The 21,460-nt window shown below is 43.1% G+C and overlaps 1 protein-coding gene and 1 long non-coding RNA gene across 2 annotated transcripts in view; one reads left to right on the top strand and one right to left on the bottom strand.

Moving 5' to 3' along the window:
* LOC118383297 (ankyrin-3-like) overlaps positions 1-21,460 on the bottom strand; it is a 180,319-nt gene that overhangs the window by 75,062 nt on the left and 83,797 nt on the right. Inside the window, exons 9-11 of the mRNA XM_052517420.1 lie at positions 10,966-11,151; positions 5,649-5,672; positions 912-1,010 (exon numbers count right to left, since the gene is read on the bottom strand). Coding sequence (XP_052373380.1) covers positions 912-1,010; positions 5,649-5,672; positions 10,966-11,151 — 309 coding nt within the window. The remainder of the gene's footprint in view (positions 1-911; positions 1,011-5,648; positions 5,673-10,965; positions 11,152-21,460) is intronic.
* Positions 10,063-10,479, top strand: LOC127929541 (uncharacterized). The gene is made up of 3 exons (XR_008135091.1): positions 10,063-10,177; positions 10,209-10,353; positions 10,402-10,479. It is a non-coding gene; the product is annotated as an uncharacterized LOC127929541 (long non-coding RNA).

Consider the following 21,460-nt stretch of genomic DNA (forward strand, 5'->3'; position numbering starts at 1 on the left):
CCTGGCCTTGGTTTAGAGGAGTCTTACCCTGGCCTTGGTTTAGAGGAGTCTTACCCTGGCCTTGGTTTAGAGGAGTCTTACCCTGGCCTTGGTTTAGAGGAGTCTTACCCTGGCCTTGGTTTAGAGGAGTCTTACCCTGGCCTTGGTTTAGAGGAGTCTTACCCTGGCCTTGGTTTAGAGGAGTCTTACCCTGGCCTTGGTTTAGAGGAGTCTTACCCTGGCCTTGGTTTAGAGGAGTCTTACCCTGGCCTTGGTTTAGAGGAGTCTTACCCTGGCCTTGGTTTAGAGGAGTCTTACCCTGGCCTTGGTTTAGAGGAGTCTTACCCTGGCCTTGGTTTAGAGGAGTCTTACCCTGGCCTTGGTTTAGAGGAGTCTTACCCTGGCCTTGGTTTAGAGGAGTCTTACCCTGGCCTTGGTTTAGAGGAGTCTTACCCTGGCCTTGGTTTAGAGGAGTCTTACCCTGGCCTTGGTTTACCCTGGCCTTGGAGGAGTCTTACCCTGGCCTTGGTTTAGAGGAGTCTTACCCTGGCCTTGGTTTAGAGGAGTCTTACCCTGGCCTTGGTTTAGAGGAGTCTTACCCTGGCCTTGGTTTAGAGGAGTCTTACCCCCTTGGTTTGGCCTTGGTTTAGAGGAGTCTTACCCTTGGCCTTGGTTTAGAGGAGTCTTACCCTGGCCTTGGTTTAGAGGAGTCTTACCCTGGCCTTGGTTTAGAGGAGTCTTACCCTGGCCTTGGTTTAGAGGAGTCTTACCCTGGCCTTGGTTTAGAGGAGTCTTACCCTGGCCTTGGTTTAGAGGAGTCTTACCCTGGCCTTGGTTTAGAGGAGTCTTACCCTGGCCTTGGTTTAGAGGAGTCTTACCCTGGCCTTGTTTTAGAGGAGTCTTACCCTGGCCTTGGTTTAGAGGAGTCTTACCCTGGCCTTGAAGTCCACGGCAGCGCCGCGGTTGAGGAGGAGCGTTGCCACGTTGATGTTGCCATAGTGAGCAGCAATGTGCAGCGGAGTAAAGCCACTCTAGAAAACAGACACATCATGACATCAGCACTCAGTCACAACACAACCAATCAGAGCAGCCTCTCACACCGTCATAGCCAGATGGGACTGCTCTTTGATCAGACACACTGCAGACCCTTCCTACAGCCCAATGATCTACTTCCTCCCAAAGTGTGCGCTTGTTCACTTCCCTTCACTGATTTTAAAGTAAATGACTGGTATATGAAATATGGTAGAAACGACCACTAGTCTATGGTTCCTCCATAGAGTTTTAGTTCATCAGTTGTGAACTTCAAGTTGTCTGGAGCAGATGTTGTACTTGACTATACACTACAGTAGTGCTGGGTGGAACTGTGATCTACAGTAGGCCTGTTAGCTGTGTTCGCTGTTGGGGAACAGAAAAAGCAGCATACACACATTTAGAGTAGAGGACTGTTGATGCTGCAGCCATCACTAGGGCTTTCTGCTGACCGACACCTGCCTGCCTCAGGGTGCCTGGGTTAGAGTTCTCCTGCCTGGGTTAGAGTCATGCACAAGCCTGGGGATGTTAAGGCAGAGACACCCACTGAGAGGGACTAGTGGACTGGGTCTCTGCTGCTGGAGGATAGCTTCCTTTATTCTTTATTTGGATCCACATTAGCTGGCACCTTGGCAACCGCTAGTCTTCCTGGGGTCTAATGGTGTCTTACAGTACCTCATCACAGAACTCAGCCTGTGGTGCTGACACAGAGGCCAGGAGACAAACTTACTGCATCATCACCATCCCCAACTCTAACATTGTGGCTAACCAACTCTAACATCATGCTAATCAGCTCTAACATCATGCTAACCAACTCTAGCATCATGTTAACCAACTCTAACATCATGCTAATCAACTCTAACATCATGCTAACCAACTGTAACATCATGCTAACCAACTCTAACATCATGCTAATCAACTCTAACATCATGCTAACCAACTGTAACATCATGCTAAACAACTCTAACATCATGCTAATCAACTCTAACATCATGCTAATCAGCTCTAACATCATGCTAACCAACTCTAGCATCATGTTAACCAACTCTAACATCATGCTAACCAACTCTAACATCATGTTAACCAACTCTAAAATCATGGCTAACCAACTCTAACATCATGTTAACCAACTCTAACATCATGCTAACCAACTCTAACATCATGGCTAACCAACTCTAACATCATGTTAACCAACTCTAACATCATGTTAACCAACTCTAACATCATGCTAACCAACTCTAACATCATGGCTAACCAACTCTAACATCATGTTAAGCAACTCTAACATCATGCTAACCAACTCTAACCAACTCTAACATAATGGCTAACCAACTCTAACATCATGTTAACCAAATCAAGTCTAATTTTATTGGCCACATACAGATGTTATTGCAGGTGTAGTGAAATGCTTTTGCTTCTAGAGCGACAGTGCAGTAATATCTAACAAGTAATATCATATTCTCAAAATCTAAGTCAGGAATGGATTAAGCATATATACATACAGGATTTGTCAGAGCGGCATTGGACCAACTCTAACATCACATTAACCAACTCTAACATCATGCTAACCAACTCTAACATCACGGTAAACAACTCTAACATCACGCTAACCAACTCTAACATCACGCTAACCAACTCTAACATCATGCTAACCAACTCTAACATCACGCTAACCAACTCTAACATCATGTTAACCAGCTCTAACCAACTCTAACATCATGTTAACCAACTCTAACATCAGGCTAACCAACTCTAACATCACGTTAACCAACTCTAACACCACGCTAACCAACTCTAACCTCATGTTAACCAGCTCAAACCAACTCTGACATCATGTTAACCAGCTCTAGCCAACTCTAACATCATGTTAACCAGCTCTAACTAACTCTAACATTATGCTAACCAGCTCTAACCAGCTCTAACATCACGTTAACCAGGTCTAACATCATGTTAACCAGCTCTAACATCATGCTAACAAACTCTAACCAGCGCTTACCCTGGCCTTGTTTTAGAGGAGTCTTACCCTGGCCTTGTTTTAGAGGAGTCTTACCCTGGCCTTGTTTTAGAGGAGTCTTACCCTGGCATAGTTTTAGAGGAGTCTTACCCTGGCCTTGTTTTGGAGCTCGAGTCAACTCTAACATCATGTTAACCAGCTCTAACTAACTCTAACATTATGCTAACCAGCTCTAACCAGGTCTAACATCATGTTAACCAGCTCTAACATCATGCTAACAAACTCTAACTAGCACTTACCCTGGCCTTGTTTTAGAGGAGAGGAGAACTGAAAGCGCGAACCATCGCATTTAATCATGACAAGGTGCCTGGGAATATGGCCGAATAGAAACAGTGTAGTTATTTCCTCCGTAAGGCAATCAAACAGGCAAAACGTCAGTATAGAGACAAAGTGGAGTCTCATTTCAACGGCTCAGACACGAGACCTATGTGGCAGGGTCTACAGACAATCACGGGAAAACCAGACACATCGCGGACACTGACGTCTTGCTTCCGGGACAAGCTAAACACCTTCTTCGCCCGCTTTGAGGATAACACAGTGCCACTGACACGGCCCACTACCAAGAACTGTGGGCTCTCATTCTCTGTGGCCGACGTGAGTGAGACATTTAAGCGTGTTAACACTCGCATGGCTGCCGGCCCAGACGGCATCCCTAGCCACGTCCTCAGAGAATGCGCAGACCAGCTGGCTGGAGTGTTACCGACATATTCAATCTCTCCCTATCCCAGTCTGTTGTCCCCATATGCTTCAAGATGTCCACCACCTTCTGTCATCATGAGAGATTACTCAAGGATCATATCACCTTTACCTTACCTGACACCCTAGACCCACTTCAATTTGCTTACCATCCCAATAGATCCAAAGACAATCCAATCGCCACCACACTGCACACTGCCCTATCCCATCTGGACAAGAGGAATATCTATGTAAGAATGCTGTTCATTGACTACAGCTCAGCATTCAACACCATAGTACCCTCCAAGTTCATCATTAAGCTCAAGGCCCTGGGTCTGAACCCTGCCCTATGCAACTGGGTCCTGGACTTACTGACATGCTGCCCCCAGCTGGTGAATGTAGGAAACAACACCTCCTCATCGCTGATCCTCAACACAGGGGCCCCACAAGGATGCATGCTCAATCCCCACCTGTACTCCCTGTTCACCCATGACTGCGTGGCCACTCACGCCTCCAACTCAATCATCAAGTTTGCAGACGACACAACAGTAGTGGGCTTGTTTACCCAGAATGACGAGACAGCCTACAGAGAGGAGGTGAGTTCACTCGGAGTGTGGTGTCAGGAAAACAACCTCCCACCAAACATCCACAAAACAAAGCGGCTGATCATGGACTTCAGGAAACAGCAGAGGGAGCAGCCCCCTATCCACATCGACGGGACTGCAGTGGACAAGGTGGAAAGTTTTAAGTTCCTCGGCGTACACATCACTGACAAACTGAAATGGACCACCCACACAGACAGTATGGTGAAGAAGGCGCAACAGCGCCTCTTCAATTTCAGGAGGCTGAAGAAATGTGGCTTGGCACCTAAAATCCTCACAGAATTTTACAGATGCACAATTGAGAGCATCCTGTCAGGCTGTATCACCGCCTGGTATGGCAACTGTACCGCCTGCAACCACAGGGCTCTCCAGAGGGTGGTGCGGCCTTCCCAGCGCATCACCGGGGGCAAGATACCTGCCCTCCAGGACACCTACAGCACCCGATGTCACAGGAAAGCCAAAAAGATCATCAAGGACAACAACCACCTGAGCCACTGCCTGTTCACCCTGCTATCATCCAGAAGGCCAGGTCAGTACAGGTGCATCAAAGCTGAGACCGAAAAAACTAACAAAACAGCTTCTATCTCATGGCCATCAGACTGTTCAATAGCCATCACTAGCACATTAGAGGCTGCTGCCTATATACATAGACTAGAAATCACGGAACACTAGTCACTTTAATAATGTTTACATATGTTGCATTACTCATCTCATATGTATATACTGTATTCTATCCTATTCTACTGTATCTTAGTCTATGCCGCTCTGACATTGCTCGTCCAAATATGTAAATATTCTTAATTCCATTCCTTTACTATAGATTGTGTGTATTGTTAGATATTACTTGTTAGATATTACTGCACTGTTGGAGCTAGAAACACAAGCATTATGCTACACCCGCAAAAACATCTGCTAAGCATGTGTATGGAGGGGGGATATCTTTTATTGACAAAATTAAATGTCAGTGGCCATTGGCACTTCAAGTGTTAACCAACTCTAACATCATGCTAACCAGCTCTAACTAACTCTAACATTATGCTAACCAGCTCTAACATCATGTTAACCAACTCTAACATCATGCTAACCAAGTTCTTAAGGGTTTTATGAGACTGGATAAAGGAAGCCAGCCCCTCAGCTGTAGAGACCCTCAGTCCATGTTGTCAGTACATCGAGGTCAGAGGTCATGCTACTTTCTAGTCCCTTCTGGAAAGCATCAAGACAGACAGTAAATAAAATAACAGAAGAAGCAATGCAGGAACAGGGAGGAGAGATGAGGCAGCAGCAGTTAGCAGCAGGGTGTGAGGTGGTGGGCTGTGAGTGTTGAGTGTGTAGAGGAGATCCAAATATACCTCTGTGGTCCTATTCACCATCATCTAGGGAGAGCAACACCAGCGAGAGGTGAAGAGAGGAGAGAATGGGAGGTTAGTGCATCACAACGACACTATGGCTGCACCATGCTGTACGATGGTGGGAAGAGTCACGATAACAACATAACAGTCAGGATAACAGTCAGGTACACAACATTAACACCACAGACATGAACACAGTAACACAGGGTACTACTTTTGTCAGCATACTGATATTATAGAACATCTACAGAGTCAAATTATACTGTAACATCAGAACTCTGCACCTTCAAGTTCACAATAACTACATCCACAACAACCACAGTGAGGTGGTATCCTATGAAGAAAGCTATATCTACTCAGGGTTTTCTAAAGCTAACCAGCTTCAGTTAGCTTCACGTTCTAGGTCGGGCTTCGACGGTGGATATTGCTTGTCCGCCTGATTCTAACTGTAGCAGGCTTGTAACTACTATGTCACACATGGAGAGTCGAATGCAGAACTCTTCAGGCTTGTAACTACCATGTCACACATGGAGAGTCGAACGCAGAACTCTTCAGGCTTGTAACTACGTGTGCATGTCACACATGGAGAGTCGAACGCAGAACTCTTCAGGCTTGTAACTATGTCACACGTCGAACGCAGTGCATGTCATGTCACACATGGAGAGTCGAACGCAGAACTCTTCAGGCTTGTAACTACGTGTGCATGTCACACATGGAGAGTCGAACGCAGAACTCTTCAGGCTTGTAACTACGTGTGCATGTCACACATGGAGAGTCGAACGCAGAACTCTTCAGGCTTGTAACTACGTGTGCATGTCACACATGGAGAGTCGAACGCAGAACTCTTCAGGCTTGTAACTACGTGTGCATGTCACACATGGAGAGTCGAACGCAGAACTCTTCAGGCTTGTAACTACGTGTGCATGTCACTCTTCAGGCTTGTAACATGGATGGAGTCGAACGCAGAACTCGTAACTACGTGTGCATTCAGGCTTGTAACTACGTGTGCATGTCACACATGGAGAGTCGAACGCAGAACTCTTCAGGCTTGTAACTACGTGTGCATGTCACACATGGAGAGTCGAACGCAGAACTCTTCAGGCTTGTAACTACGTGTGCATGTCACACATGGAGAGTCGAATGCAGAACTCTTCAGGCTTGTAACTACGTGTGCATGTCACACATGGAGAGTCGAATGCAGAACTCTTCAGGCTTGTAACTACGTGTGCATGTCACACATGGAGAGTCGAATGCAGAACTCTTCAGGCTTGTAACTACGTGTGCATGTCACACATGGAGAGTCGAACGCAGAACTCTTCAGGCTTGTAACTACGTGTGCATGTCACACATGGAGAGTCGAACGCAGAACTCTTCAGGCTTGTAACTACGTGTGCATGTCACACATGGAGAGTCGAACGCAGAACTCTTCAGGCTTGTAACTACGTGTGCATGTCACACATGGAGAGTCGAACGCAGAACTCTTCAGGCTTGTAACTACGTGTGCATGTCACACATGGAGAGTCGAATGCAGAACTCTTCAGGCTTGTAACTACGTGTGCATGTCACACATGGAGAGTCGAATGCAGAACTCTTCAGGCTTGTAACTACGTGTGCATGTCACACATGGAGAACTCTTCAGGCTTGTAAACGTGTGCAGAACTCTTCAGGCTTGTAACTACGTGTGCATGTCACACATGGAGAGTCGAACGCAGAACTCTTCAGGCTTGTAACTACGTGTGCATGTCACACATGGCAGAGTGGAGACGCAGAACTCTTCAGGCTTGTAACTACGTGTGCATGTCACACATGGAGAGTCGAATGCAGAACTCTTCAGGCTTGTAACTACGTGTGCATGTCACACATGGAGAGTCGAATGCAGAACTCTTCAGGCTTGTAACTACGTGTGCATGTCACACATGGAGAGTCGAATGCAGAACTCTTCAGGCTTGTAACTACGTGTGCATGTCACACATGGAGAGTCGAATGCAGAACTCTTCAGGCTTGTAACTACGTGTGCATGTCACACATGGAGAGTCGAATGCAGAACTCTTCATTGAGACGATGCTGAAACATCAATCCATGGGTGAGTGACAGGTTTTCATTCTATGGTGTGAAATAGGCTTTCAGAAGAGACGTCTTTATTTCATTACTTATCGTTAATGACTGAGCACCTTTTATCCCACTCCTATCAATAAAATAATTGTATCATTTACATTTACATTTAAGTCATTTAGCAGACGCTCTTATCCAGAGCGTATCGTAAATGTGTTTATTTTATTTAACCTTTATTTAACTAGGCAAGTCAATTAAACACAAACTCTTATTTACAATGACGGCCTACCAAAAGGCAAAAGGCCTCCTGTGGGGACGGAGGCCTGGGATTAAAAATAAAAACAATATAAATATAGGACAAAACACAATCACTGTATGTGTCATACAAAAGTTACAAATGCATTCAGTCATTGCTAGGGGTGGCAGGTAGCCTAGTGGTTAGAGCGTTGGGCCACTAACCAGCAGGTAGCCTAGTGGTTAGAGCGTTGGGCCACTAACCAGCAGGTAGCCTAGTGGTTAGAGCGTTGGGCCACTAACCAGCAGGTAGCCTAGTGGTTAGAGCGTTGGGCCACTAACCAGCAGGTAGCCTAGTGGTTAGAGCGTTGGGCCACTAACCAGCAGGTAGCCTAGTGGTTAGAGCGTTGGGCCACTAACCAGCAGGTAGCCTAGTGGTTAGAGTGTTGGGCCACTAACCAGCAGGTAGCCTAGTGGTTAGAGTGTTGGGCCACTAACCAGCAGGTAGCCTAGTGGTTAGAGTGTTGGGCCACTAACCAGCAGGTAGCCTAGTGGTTAGAGTGTTGGGCCACTAACCAGCAGGTAGCCTAGTGGTTAGAGTGTTGGGCCACTAACCAGCAGGTAGCCTAGTGGTTAGAGTGTTGGGCCACTAACCAGCAGGTAGCCTAGTGGTTAGAGTGTTGGGCCACTAACCAGCAGGTAGCCTAGTGGTTAGAGTGTTGGGCCACTAACCAGCAGGTAGCCTAGTGGTTAGAGTGTTGGGCCACTAACCAGCAGGTAGCCTAGTGGTTAGAGTGTTGGGCCACTAACCAGCAGGTAGCCTAGTGGTTAGAGTGTTGGGCCACTAACCAGCAGGTAGCCTAGTGGTTAGAGCGTTGGGCCACTAACCAGCAGGTAGCCTAGTGGTTAGAGTGTTGGGCCACTAACCAGCAGGTAGCCTAGTGGTTAGAGTGTTGGGCCACTAACCAGCAGGTAGCCTAGTGGTTAGAGTGTTGGGCCACTAACCAGCAGGTAGCCTAGTGGTTAGAGTGTTGGGCCACTAACCAGCAGGTAGCCTAGTGGTTAGAGTGTTGGGCCACTAACCAGCAGGTAGCCTAGTGGTTAGAGTGTTGGGCCACTAACCAAAACGTTGCTGGATTGAATCACCAAGCTGACAAGGTAAACATCTGTCGTTCTGCCCCTGAACAAGGCTGTTAACCCGCTGTTCCCCGGTAGGCTGTCATTGTAAATAACAATTTGTGCTTAATTGACTTGCCTAGTTAAATAAAGGTTATATGAATAAATCAACATAAATGACTAAATAGTTTGATAGGTATTTTAAATAACTTTAATATTTTTAATTGACTTGCCTAGTTAAATAAAGGTTATATGAATAAATCAACATAAATGACTAAATAGTTTGATAGGTATTTTAATATTTTTAAGATACATTTACTCCTGAGGTGCTGACCTGTTGCAGCCTCTACAACCACTGTGATTATTATTATTATCTGACCCTGCTGGTCATCTATGAATATTTGAACATCTTGGCCATGTTCTGTTATAATCTCCACCCGGCACAGCCAGAAGAGGACTGGCCACCCCACATAGCCTGGTTCCTCTCTAGGTTTCTTCCTAGGTTTTGGCCTTTCTAGGGAGTTTTTCCTAGCCACCGTGCTTCTACATCTGCATTGCTTCCTGTTTAGGGTTTTAGGCTGAGTTTCTGTACAGCACTTTGAGATATCAGCCGATGTAAGAAGGGCTTTATAAATACATTTGATTGATTTTATATTGTTTTCTTCCTCAAATGAAGGGGATGATGACGCAATCTTTGCGAGAAGGAGGGAATCTGATTTAGCTCAGACACTTCATTCAGGATAAATGGAGTTAGCCCTAAGTTAGCCTGCCCTGGAGCAGGTTAGCCCTAAGTTAGCCTGCCCTGGAGCAGGTTAGTTCTGAATTCAGGATAGTGGAGTTAGCCCTGAGTTAGCCTGCCCTGGAGCAGGTTAGCCCTGAGTTAGCCTGCCCTGGAGCAGGTTAGTTCTGAATGCAGGATAGTGGAGTTAGCCCTAAGTTAGCCTTCCCTGGAGCAGGTTAGCCCTAAGTTAGCCTGCCCTGGAGCAGGTTAGTTCTGAATTCAGGATAGTGGAGTTAGCCCTGAGTTAGCCTGCCCTGGAGCAGGTTAGTTCTGAATGCAGGATAGTGGAGTTAGCCCTGAGTTAGCCTGCCCTGGAGCAGGTTAGTTCTGAATGCAGGATAGTGGAGTTAGCCCTGAGTTAGCCTTCCCTGGAGCAGGTTAGCCCTGAGTTAGCCTGCCCTGGAGCAGGTTAGTTCTGAATGCAGGATAGTGGAGTTAGCCCTGAGTTAGCCTGCCCTGGAGCAGGTTAGTTCTGAATGCAGGATAGTGGAGTTAGCCCTGAGTTAGCCTGCCCTGGAGCAGGTTAGTTCTGAATGCAGGATAGTGGAGTTAGCCCTAGCCCTGGAACAGGTTAGTTCTGAATGCAGGATAGTGGAGTTAGCCCTGAGTTAGCCTGCCCTGGAGCAGGTTAGTTCTGAATGCAGGATAGTGGAGGTTAGCCCTGAGTTAGCCTGCCCTGGAGCAGGTTAGCAGGATAGTGGAGTTAGCCCTGAGTTAGCCTGCCCTGGAGCAGGTTAGCCCTGAGTTAGCCTGCCCTGTTCTGAATGCAGGATAGTGGAGTTAGCCCTGAGTTAGCCTGCCCTGGAGCAGGTGCCCTGGAGCAGGTTAGGTCTGAATGCAGGATAGTGGAGTTAGCCTTGAGTTAGCCTGCCCTGGAGCAGGTTAGCCCTGAGTTTGCCTGCCCTGGAGCAGGTTAGCCCTGAGTTAGCCTGCCCTGGAGCTGGTTAGCCCTGAGTTAGCCCTGGAGCAGGTTAGTTCTGAATGCAGGATAGTGGAGTTAGCCCTGAGTTAGCCTGCCCTGGAGCAGGTTCGTTCTGAGTTACCTGGCTAACTCCTTAAACCTGATTCCTAGGATAGCCCTGTGGTCAGAGTGCAGATAAAGGACTAGTGATTGGTGCGCTGTCTGTGTGGTACCTTGGACTCGACATCTGCGTTGTGGTCGATCTGGAGCAGCAGGGCAGCAGCCTTGGTGTCGTCCTTCCGCGCGGCGATGTGGAGCGCCGGGAGCCGGACCTTTCCTTTAGTGTCATTCTCCAGGAGCAGAGAGACCACCTGTTCATGTCCCTGCTGCAATGCCACCGCCAGGGGCGTGAAGCCATCCTACAGTAGAGATAACAGTCACTATATATACTATACCATACTGCAACACCACCGCCAGGGGCGTGAAGCCATCCTACAGTAGAGATAACAGTCACTATATATACTATACCATACTGTAACACCACCGCCAGGGGGTGAAGCCATCCTACAGTAGAGATAACAGTCACTATATATACTATACCATACTGTAACACCACCACCAGGGGGTGAAGCCATCCTACAGTAGAGATAACAGTCACTATATATACTATACCATACTGTAACACCACCGCCAGGGGGTGAAGCCATCCTACAGTAGAGATAACAGTCACTATATATACTATACCATACTGTAACACCACCACCAGGGGTGAAGCCATCCTACAGTAGAGATAACAGTCACTATATATACTATACCATACTGTAACACCACCGCCAGGGGGTGAAGCCATCCTACAGTAGAGATAACAGTCACTATATATACTATACCATACTGTAACACCACCACCAGGGGGTGAAGCCATCCTACAGTAGAGATAACAGTCACTATATATACTATACCATACTGCAATACTAACCCTGACCTCTGACCCCAACACTGTACGGTACTACCTCTTATAAGACTACCAGAACACTAGCAGCAGTGAGGGTGGTTGTCATCGGGGGCTGTTGCTGTGCAGTATTCTAACAATATTACACTGAACAAAACTAGAACCGCAACATGCAACAATGTCTACCATTTTACTGAGTGACAGATCATATGAGGAAATCAGCCAATTGAAGTAAATTCACGAGGCCCAAATCTATGGATTTCACATGACTGAGCAGGGGTGCAGCCACTTGGCAGCCAGGCCCACCCACTGCGGAGACAGGCCCACCCACCGGGGAGACAGGCCCACCCACTGGGGAGACAGTCACTATATATACTACTGGTAACACCAGACAGGCCCACCCACTGCGGAGACAGGCCCACCCACGGAGAGACAGTCACCACTATACTATACCGCTGCCCACCCACTGGGGAGACAGGCCCACCCACTGCGGAGACAGGTCACCCACCGGGAGACAGGCCCACCCACTGGGGAGACGCGCCCACCCACCAGGGGGGAGACAGGCCCACCCACTGCGGAGACAGGCCCACCCACTACCAGACAGGCCCACCCACCGGGGAGACAGGCCCACCCACTGGGGAGACAGCGCCCACCCACTGGGGAGACAGGCCCAGCCACTGGGGAGACAGGCCCATCCCACTGGGGAGACAGGCCCACCCACTATACTAGACAGGCCCACCCACTGGGGAGACAGGCCCACCCACTGGGGAGACAGGCCCACCCACTGGGGAGACAGGCCCACCCACTGGGGAGACGCGACCCACTGGGGAGACAGGCCCACCCACTGGGGAGACAGGCCCACCCACTGGGGAGACAGGCCCACCCACTGGGGAGACAGGCCCACCCACTGGGGAGACAGGCCCACCCACTGGGGAGACAGGCCCACCCACTGGGGAGACAGGCCCACCCACTGGGGAGACAGGCCCACCCACTGGGGAGACAGGCCCACCCACTGGGGAGACAGGCCCACCCACTGGGGAGACAGGCCCACCCACTGGGGAGACAGGCCCACCCACTGGGGAGACAGGCCCACCCACTGGGGAGACAGGCCCACCCACTGGGGAGACAGAAACATTCGTATGGAACATTTGTGGGATTTTTAATTTCAGCTCATGAAACATGGGAACTACACACTAGATTGACAGACATCCTTGTTCCTTCACTGTTTCAGTTGCCTCTCCTGCCCTCTCTAGTACCATGGTTTAATACCACTATTATACAGTACCATGGTTTAATACCACTATTATACAGTACCATGGTTTAATACCACTATTATACAGCCCCATGGTTTTTAATACAGCCCCATGGTTTAATACCTATTATACAGTACCATGGTTTAATACCACTATTATACAGTACCATGGTTTAATACCACTATTATACAGTACCATGGTTTAATATCACTATTATACAGCCCCATGGTTTAATACCACTATTATACAGCCCCATGGTTTAATATCACTATTATACAGTACCATGGTTTAATACCACTATTATACAGTACCATGGTTTAATATCACTATTATACAGCCCCATGGTTTAATACCACTATTATACAGTACCATGGTTTAATACCACTATTATACAGCCCCATGGTTTAATACCACTATTATACAGTACCATGGTTTAATACCACTATTATACAGTACCATGGTTTAATACCACTATTATACAGCCCCATGGTTTAATACCACTATTATACAGTACCATGGTTTAATACCACTATTATACAGCCCCATGGTTTAATACCACTATTATACAGCCCCATGGTTTAATACCACTATTATACAGTACCATGGTTTAATACCACTATTATACAGTACCATGGTTTAATACCACTATTATACAGTACCATGGTTTAATATCACTATTATACAGCCCCATGGTTTAATACCACTATTATACAGCCCCATGGTTTAATATCACTATTATACAGTACCATGGTTTAATACCACTATTATACAGTACCATGGTTTAATACCACTATTATACAGCCCCATGGTTTAATATCACTATTATACAGCCCCATGGTTTAATACCACTATTATACAGCCCCATGGTTTAATATCACTATTATACAGTACCATGGTTTAATACCACTATTATACAGCCCCATGGTTTAATACCACTATTATACAGTACCATGGTTTAATATCACTATTATACAGTACCATGGTTTAATATCACTATTATACAGCCCCATGGTTTAACATCACTATTATACAGCCCCATGGTTTAATACCACTATTATACAGCCCCATGGTTTAATACCACTATTATACAGCCCCATGGTTTAATACCACTATTATACAGCCCCATGGTTTAATATCACTATTATACAGTACCATGGTTTAATATCACTATTATACAGCCCCATGGTTTAATATCACTATTATACAGTACCATGGTTTAATACCACTATTATACAGTACCATGGTTTAATACCACTATTATACAGCCCCATGGTTTAATACCACTATTATACAGCCCCATGGTTTAATATCACTATTATACAGCCCCATGGTTTAATATCACTATTATACAGTACCATGGTTTAATACCACTATTATACAGCCCCATGGTTTAATACCACTATTATACAGCCCCATGGTTTAATATCACTATTATACAGCCCCATGGTTTAATATCACTATTATACAGCCCCATGGTTTAATACCACTATTATACAGTACCATGGTTTAATACCACTATTATACAGTACCATGGTTTAATATCACTATTATACAGCCCCATGGTTTAATACCACTATTATACAGCCCCATGGTTTAATATCACTATTATACAGTACCATGGTTTAATACCACTATTATACAGTACCATGGTTTAATACCACTATTATACAGTACCATGGTTTAATACCACTATTATACAGCCCCATGGTTTAATATCACTATTATACAGCCCCATGGTTTAATATCACTATTATACAGTACCATGGTTTAATACCACTATTATACAGTACCATGGTTTAATACCACTATTATACAGTACCATGGTTTAATATCACTATTATACAGTCCCATGGTTTAATACCACTATTATACAGCCCCATGGTTTAATACAGCCCCACCACTATTATACAGCCCCATGGTTTAATACCACTATTATACAGTACCATGGTTTAATACCACTATTATACAGTACCATGGTTTAATATCACTATTATACAGCCCCATGGTTTAATACCACTATTATACAGCCCCATGGTTTAATACCACTATTATACAGCCCCATGGTTTAATACCACTATTATACAGCCCCATGGTTTAATACCACTATTATACAGTACCATGGTTTAATACCACTATTATACAGTACCATGGTTTAATACCACTATTATACAGTACCATGGTTTAATACCACTATTATACAGTACCATGGTTTAATACCACTATTATACAGCCCCATGGTTTAATATCACTATTATACAGCCCCATGGTTTAATACCACTATTATACAGTACCATGGTTTAATACCACTATTATACAGCCCCATGGTTTAATACCACTATTATACAGTACCATGGTTTAATACCACTATTATACAGTACCATGGTTTAATACCACTATTATACAGCCCCATGGTTTAATACCACTATTATACAGCCCCATGGTTTAATACCACTATTATACAGCCCCATGGTTTAATACCACTATTATACAGCCCCATGGTTTTAATATACAGCCCCACTATTATACAGTACCATGGTTTAATACCACTATTATACAGCCCCATGGTTTAATACCACTATTATACAGCCCCCCATGGTTTAATACCACTATTATACAGCCCCATGGTTTAATACCACTATTATACAGCCCCATGGTTTAATATCACTATTATACAGTACCATGGTTTAATACCACTATTATACAGCCCCATGGTTTAATATCACTATTATACAGTACCATGGTTTAATATCACTATTATACAGCCCCATGGTTTAATATCACTATTATACAGTACCATGGTTTAATACCACTATTATACAGTACCATGGTTTAATACCACTATTATACAGCCCCATGGTTTAATACCACTATTATACAGCCCCATGGTTTAATATCACTATTATACAGCCCCATGGTTTAATATCACTATTATACAGCCCCATGGTTTAATATCACTATTATACAGCCCCATGGTTTAATACCACTATATACAGCCACATGGTTTAATACCACTATTATACAGCCCCATGGTTTAATACCACTATTATACAGCCCCATGGTTTAATATCACTATTATACAGCCCCATGGTTTAATCACTATTATACAGCCCCATGGTTTAATTATACAGCCCCATGGTTTAATACCACTATTATACAGCCCCATGGTTTAATACCACTATTATACAGCCCCATGGTTTAATACCACTATTATACAGCCCCATGGTTTAATACCACTATTATACAGCCCCATGGTTTAATATCACTATTATACAGCCCCATGGTTTAATACCACTATTATACAGCCCCATGGTTTAATACCACTATTATACAGCCCCATGGTTTAATACCACTATTATACAGCCCCATGGTTTAATATCACTATTATACAGCCCCATGGTTTAATACCACTATTATACAGCCCCATGGTTTATTATACCACTATTATACAGTACCATGGTTTAATATCACTATTATACAGCCCCATGGTTTAATACCACTATTATACAGCCCCATGGTTTAATATCACTATTAACAGTACCATGGTTTAATACCACTATTATACAGCCCCATGGTTTAATACCACTATTATACAGCCCCATGGTTTAATACCACTATTATACAGCCCCATGGTTTAATACCACTATTATACAGCCCCATGGTTTAATACCACTATTATACAGCCCCATGGTTTAATACCACTATTATACAGCCCCATGGTTTAATACCACTATTATACAGCCCCATGGTTTAATACCACTATTATACAGCCCCATGGTTTAATACCACTATTATACAGCCCCATGGTTTAATACCACTATTATACAGTACCATGGTTTAATACCACTATTATACAGTACCATGGTTTAATACCACTATTATACAGCCCCATGGTTTAATACCACTATTATACAGCCCCATGGTTTTTAATACCACTATTATACAGCCCCATGGTTTAATACCACTATTATACAGCCCCATGGTTTAATACCACTATTATACAGTACCATGGTTTAATACCACTATTATACAGCCCCATGGTTTAATACCACTATTATACAGTACCATGGTTTAATATCACTATTATACAGCCCCATGGTTTAATACCACTATTATACAGCCCCATGGTTTAATATCACTATTATACAGCCCCATGGTTTAATACCACTATTATACAGCCCCATGGTTTAATACCACTATTATACAGCCCCATGGTTTAATATCACTATTATACAGCCCCATGGTTTAATACCACTATTATACAGCCCCATGGTTTAATATCACTATTATACAGCCCCATGGTTTAATATCACTATTATACAGCCCCATGGTTTAATACCACTATTATACAGCCCCATGGTTTAATACCACTATTATACAGCCCCATGGTTTAATATCACTATTATACAGCCCCATGGTTTAATATCACTATTATACAGCCCCATGGTTTAATACCACTATTATACAGCCCCATGGTTTAATACCACTATTATACAGCCCCATGGTTTAATACCACTATTATACAGCCCCATGGTTTAATATCACTATTATACAGCCCCATGGTTTAATATCACTATTATACAGCCCCATGGTTTAATATCACTATTATACAGCCCCATGGTTTAATACCACTATTATACAGCCCCATGGTTTAATACCACTATTATACAGCCCCATGGTTTAATACCACTATTATACAGCCCCATGGTTTAATACCACTATTATACAGCCCCATGGTTTAATATCACTATTATACAGCCCCATGGTTTAATACTATTATACACATGGTTTATTATACAGCCCCATGGTTTAATACCACTATTATACAGCCCCATGGTTTAATACCACTATTATACAGCCCCATGGTTTAATATCACTATTATACAGCCCCATGGTTTAATACCACTATTATACAGTACCATGGTTTAATACCACTATTATACAGCCCCATGGTTTAATATCACTATTATACAGCCCCATGGTTTAATACCACTATTATACAGCCCCCCACTATTATACAGCCCCATGGTTTAATATCACTATTATACAGTACCATGGTTTAATACCACTATTATACAGTACCATGGTTTAATACCACTATTATACAGTACCATGGTTTAATACCACTATTATACAGCCCCATGGTTTAATATCACTATTATACAGCCCCATGGTTTAATACCACTATTATACAGTACCATGGTTTAATACCACTATTATACAGTACCATGGTTTAATATCACTATTATACAGCCCCATGGTTTAATACCACTATTATACAGCCCCATGGTTTAATACCACTATTATACAGCCCCATGGTTTAATATCACTATTATACAGTACCATGGTTTAATATCACTATTATACAGCCCCATGGTTTAATATCACTATTATACAGCCCCATGGTTTAAGCCCCATGGTTTAATACCACTATTATACAGCCCCATGGTTTAATACCACTATTATACAGCCCCATGGTTTAATACCACTATTATACAGCCCCATGGTTTAATACCACTATTATACAGCCCCATGGTTTAATATCACTATTATACAGTACCATGGTTTAATATCACTATTATACAGCCCCATGGTTTAATATCACTATTATACAGTACCATGGTTTAATACCACTATTATACAGTACCATGGTTTAATACCACTATTATACAGCCCCATGGTTTAATACCACTATTATACAGCCCCATGGTTTAATATCACTATTATACAGCCCCATGGTTTAATATCACTATTATACAGCCCCATGGTTTAATATCACTATTATACAGCCCCATGGTTTAATACCACTATTATACAGCCCCATGGTTTAATACCACTATTATACAGCCCCATGGTTTAATATCACTATTATACAGCCCCATGGTTTAATACCACTATTATACAGCCCCATGGTTTAATATCACTATTATACAGCCCCATGGTTTAATATCACTATTATACAGCCCCATGGTTTAATATCACTATTATACAGCCCCATGGTTTAATACCACTATTATACAGCCCCATGGTTTAATACCACTATTATACAGCCCCATGGTTTAATACCACTATTATACAGCCCCATGGTTTAACATCACTATTATACAGCCCCATGGTTTAATATCACTATTATACAGTACCATGGTTTAATACCACTATTATACAGCCCCATGGTTTAACATCACTATTATACAGTACCATGGTTTAATACCACTATTATACAGCCCCATGGTTTAACATCACTATTATACAGCCCCATGGTTTAATATCACTATTATACAGCCCCATGGTTTAATACCACTATTATACAGCCCCATGGTTTAATACCACTATTATACAGCCCCATGGTTTAATACCACTATTATACAGTACCATGGTTTAATATCACTATTATACAGTACCATGGTTTAATACCACTATTATACAGCCCCATGGTTTAATATCACTATTATACAGCCCCATGGTTTAATACCACTATTATACAGCCCCATGGTTTAATACCACTATTATACAGCCCCATGGTTTAATATCACTATTATACAGCCCCATGGTTTAATATCACTATTATACAGCCCCATGGTTTAATATCACTATTATACAGCCCCATGGTTTAATATCACTATTATACAGCCCCATGGTTTAATATCACTATTATACAGCCCCATGGTTTAATACCACTATTATACAGCCCCATGGTTTAATACCACTATTATACAGCCCCATGGTTTAATACCACTATTATACAGCCCCATGGTTTAATACCACTATTATACAGCCCCATGGTTTAATTTATTATACAGCCACATGGTTTAATACCACTATTATACAGCCCCATGGTTTAATACCACTATTATACAGCCCCATGGTTTAATACCACTATTATACAGCCCCATGGTTTAATATCACTATTATACAGCCCCATGGTTTAATACCACTATTATACAGCCCCATGGTTTAATATCACTATTATACAGTCCCATGGTTTAATACCACTATTATACAGCCCCATGGTTTAACATCACTATTATACAGTACCATGGTTTAATACCACTATTATACAGCCCCATGGTTTAATATCACTATTATACAGCCCCATGGTTTAATACCACTATTATACAGCCCCATGGTTTAATATCACTATTATACAGCCCCATGGTTTAATACCACTATTATACAGCCCCATGGTTTAATACCACTATTATACAGCCCCATGGTTTAATACCACTATTATACAGCCCCATGGTTTAATATCACTATTATACAGTACCATGGTTTAATACCACTATTATACAGCCCCATGGTTTAATACCACTATTATACAGCCCCATGGTTTAATACCACTATTATACAGCCCCATGGTTTAATACCACTATTATACAGTACCATGGTTTAATACCACTATTATACAGCCCCATGGTTTAATACCACTATTATACAGCCCCATGGTTTAATACCACTATTATACAGCCCCATGGTTTAATATCACTATTATACAGCCCCATGGTTTAATATCACTATTATACAGCCCCATGGTTTAATACCACTATTATACAGCCCCATGGTTTAATACCACTATTATACAGCCCCATGGTTTAATACCACTATTATACAGCCCCATGGTTTAATATCACTATTATACAGTACCATGGTTTAATATCACTATTATACAGCCCCATGGTTTAATATCACTATTATACACAGTTTAATACCACTATTATACAGTACCATGGTTTAATACCACTATTATACAGTACCATGGTTTAATACCACTATTATACAGCCCCATGGTTTAATACCACTATTATACAGCCCCATGGTTTAATATCACTATTATACAGCCCCATGGTTTAATATCACTATTATACAGCCCCATGGTTTAATATCACTATTATACAGCCCCATGGTTTAATACCACTATATACAGCCCCATGGTTTAATACCACTATTATACAGCCCCATGGTTTAATACCACTATTATACAGCCCCATGGTTTAATATCACTATTATACAGCCCCATGGTTTAATACCACTATTATACAGCCCCATGGTTTAATATCACTATTATACAGCCCCATGGTTTAATACCACTATTATACAGCCCCATGGTTTAATACCACTATTATACAGCCCCATGGTTTAATACCACTATTATACAGCCCCATGGTTTAATACCACTATTATACAGCCCCATGGTTTAATACCACTATTATACAGCCCCATGGTTTAATATCACTATTATACAGTACCATGGTTTAATACCACTATTATACAGCCCCATGGTTTAACATCACTATTATACAGTACCATGGTTTAATACCACTATTATACAGCCCCATGGTTTAACATCACTATTATACAGCCCCATGGTTTAATACCACTATTATACAGCCCCATGGTTTAATATCACTATTATACAGCCCCATGGTTTAATACCACTATTATACAGTACCATGGTTTAATACCACTATTATACAGCCCCATGGTTTAATACCACTATATACAGCCCCATGGTTTAATACCACTATTATA

The sequence above is a fragment of the Oncorhynchus keta genome, unplaced genomic scaffold (genome assembly GCF_023373465.1).
Source record: "Oncorhynchus keta strain PuntledgeMale-10-30-2019 unplaced genomic scaffold, Oket_V2 Un_scaffold_7810_pilon_pilon, whole genome shotgun sequence".
Classification (NCBI taxonomy): domain Eukaryota; kingdom Metazoa; phylum Chordata; class Actinopteri; order Salmoniformes; family Salmonidae; genus Oncorhynchus; species Oncorhynchus keta.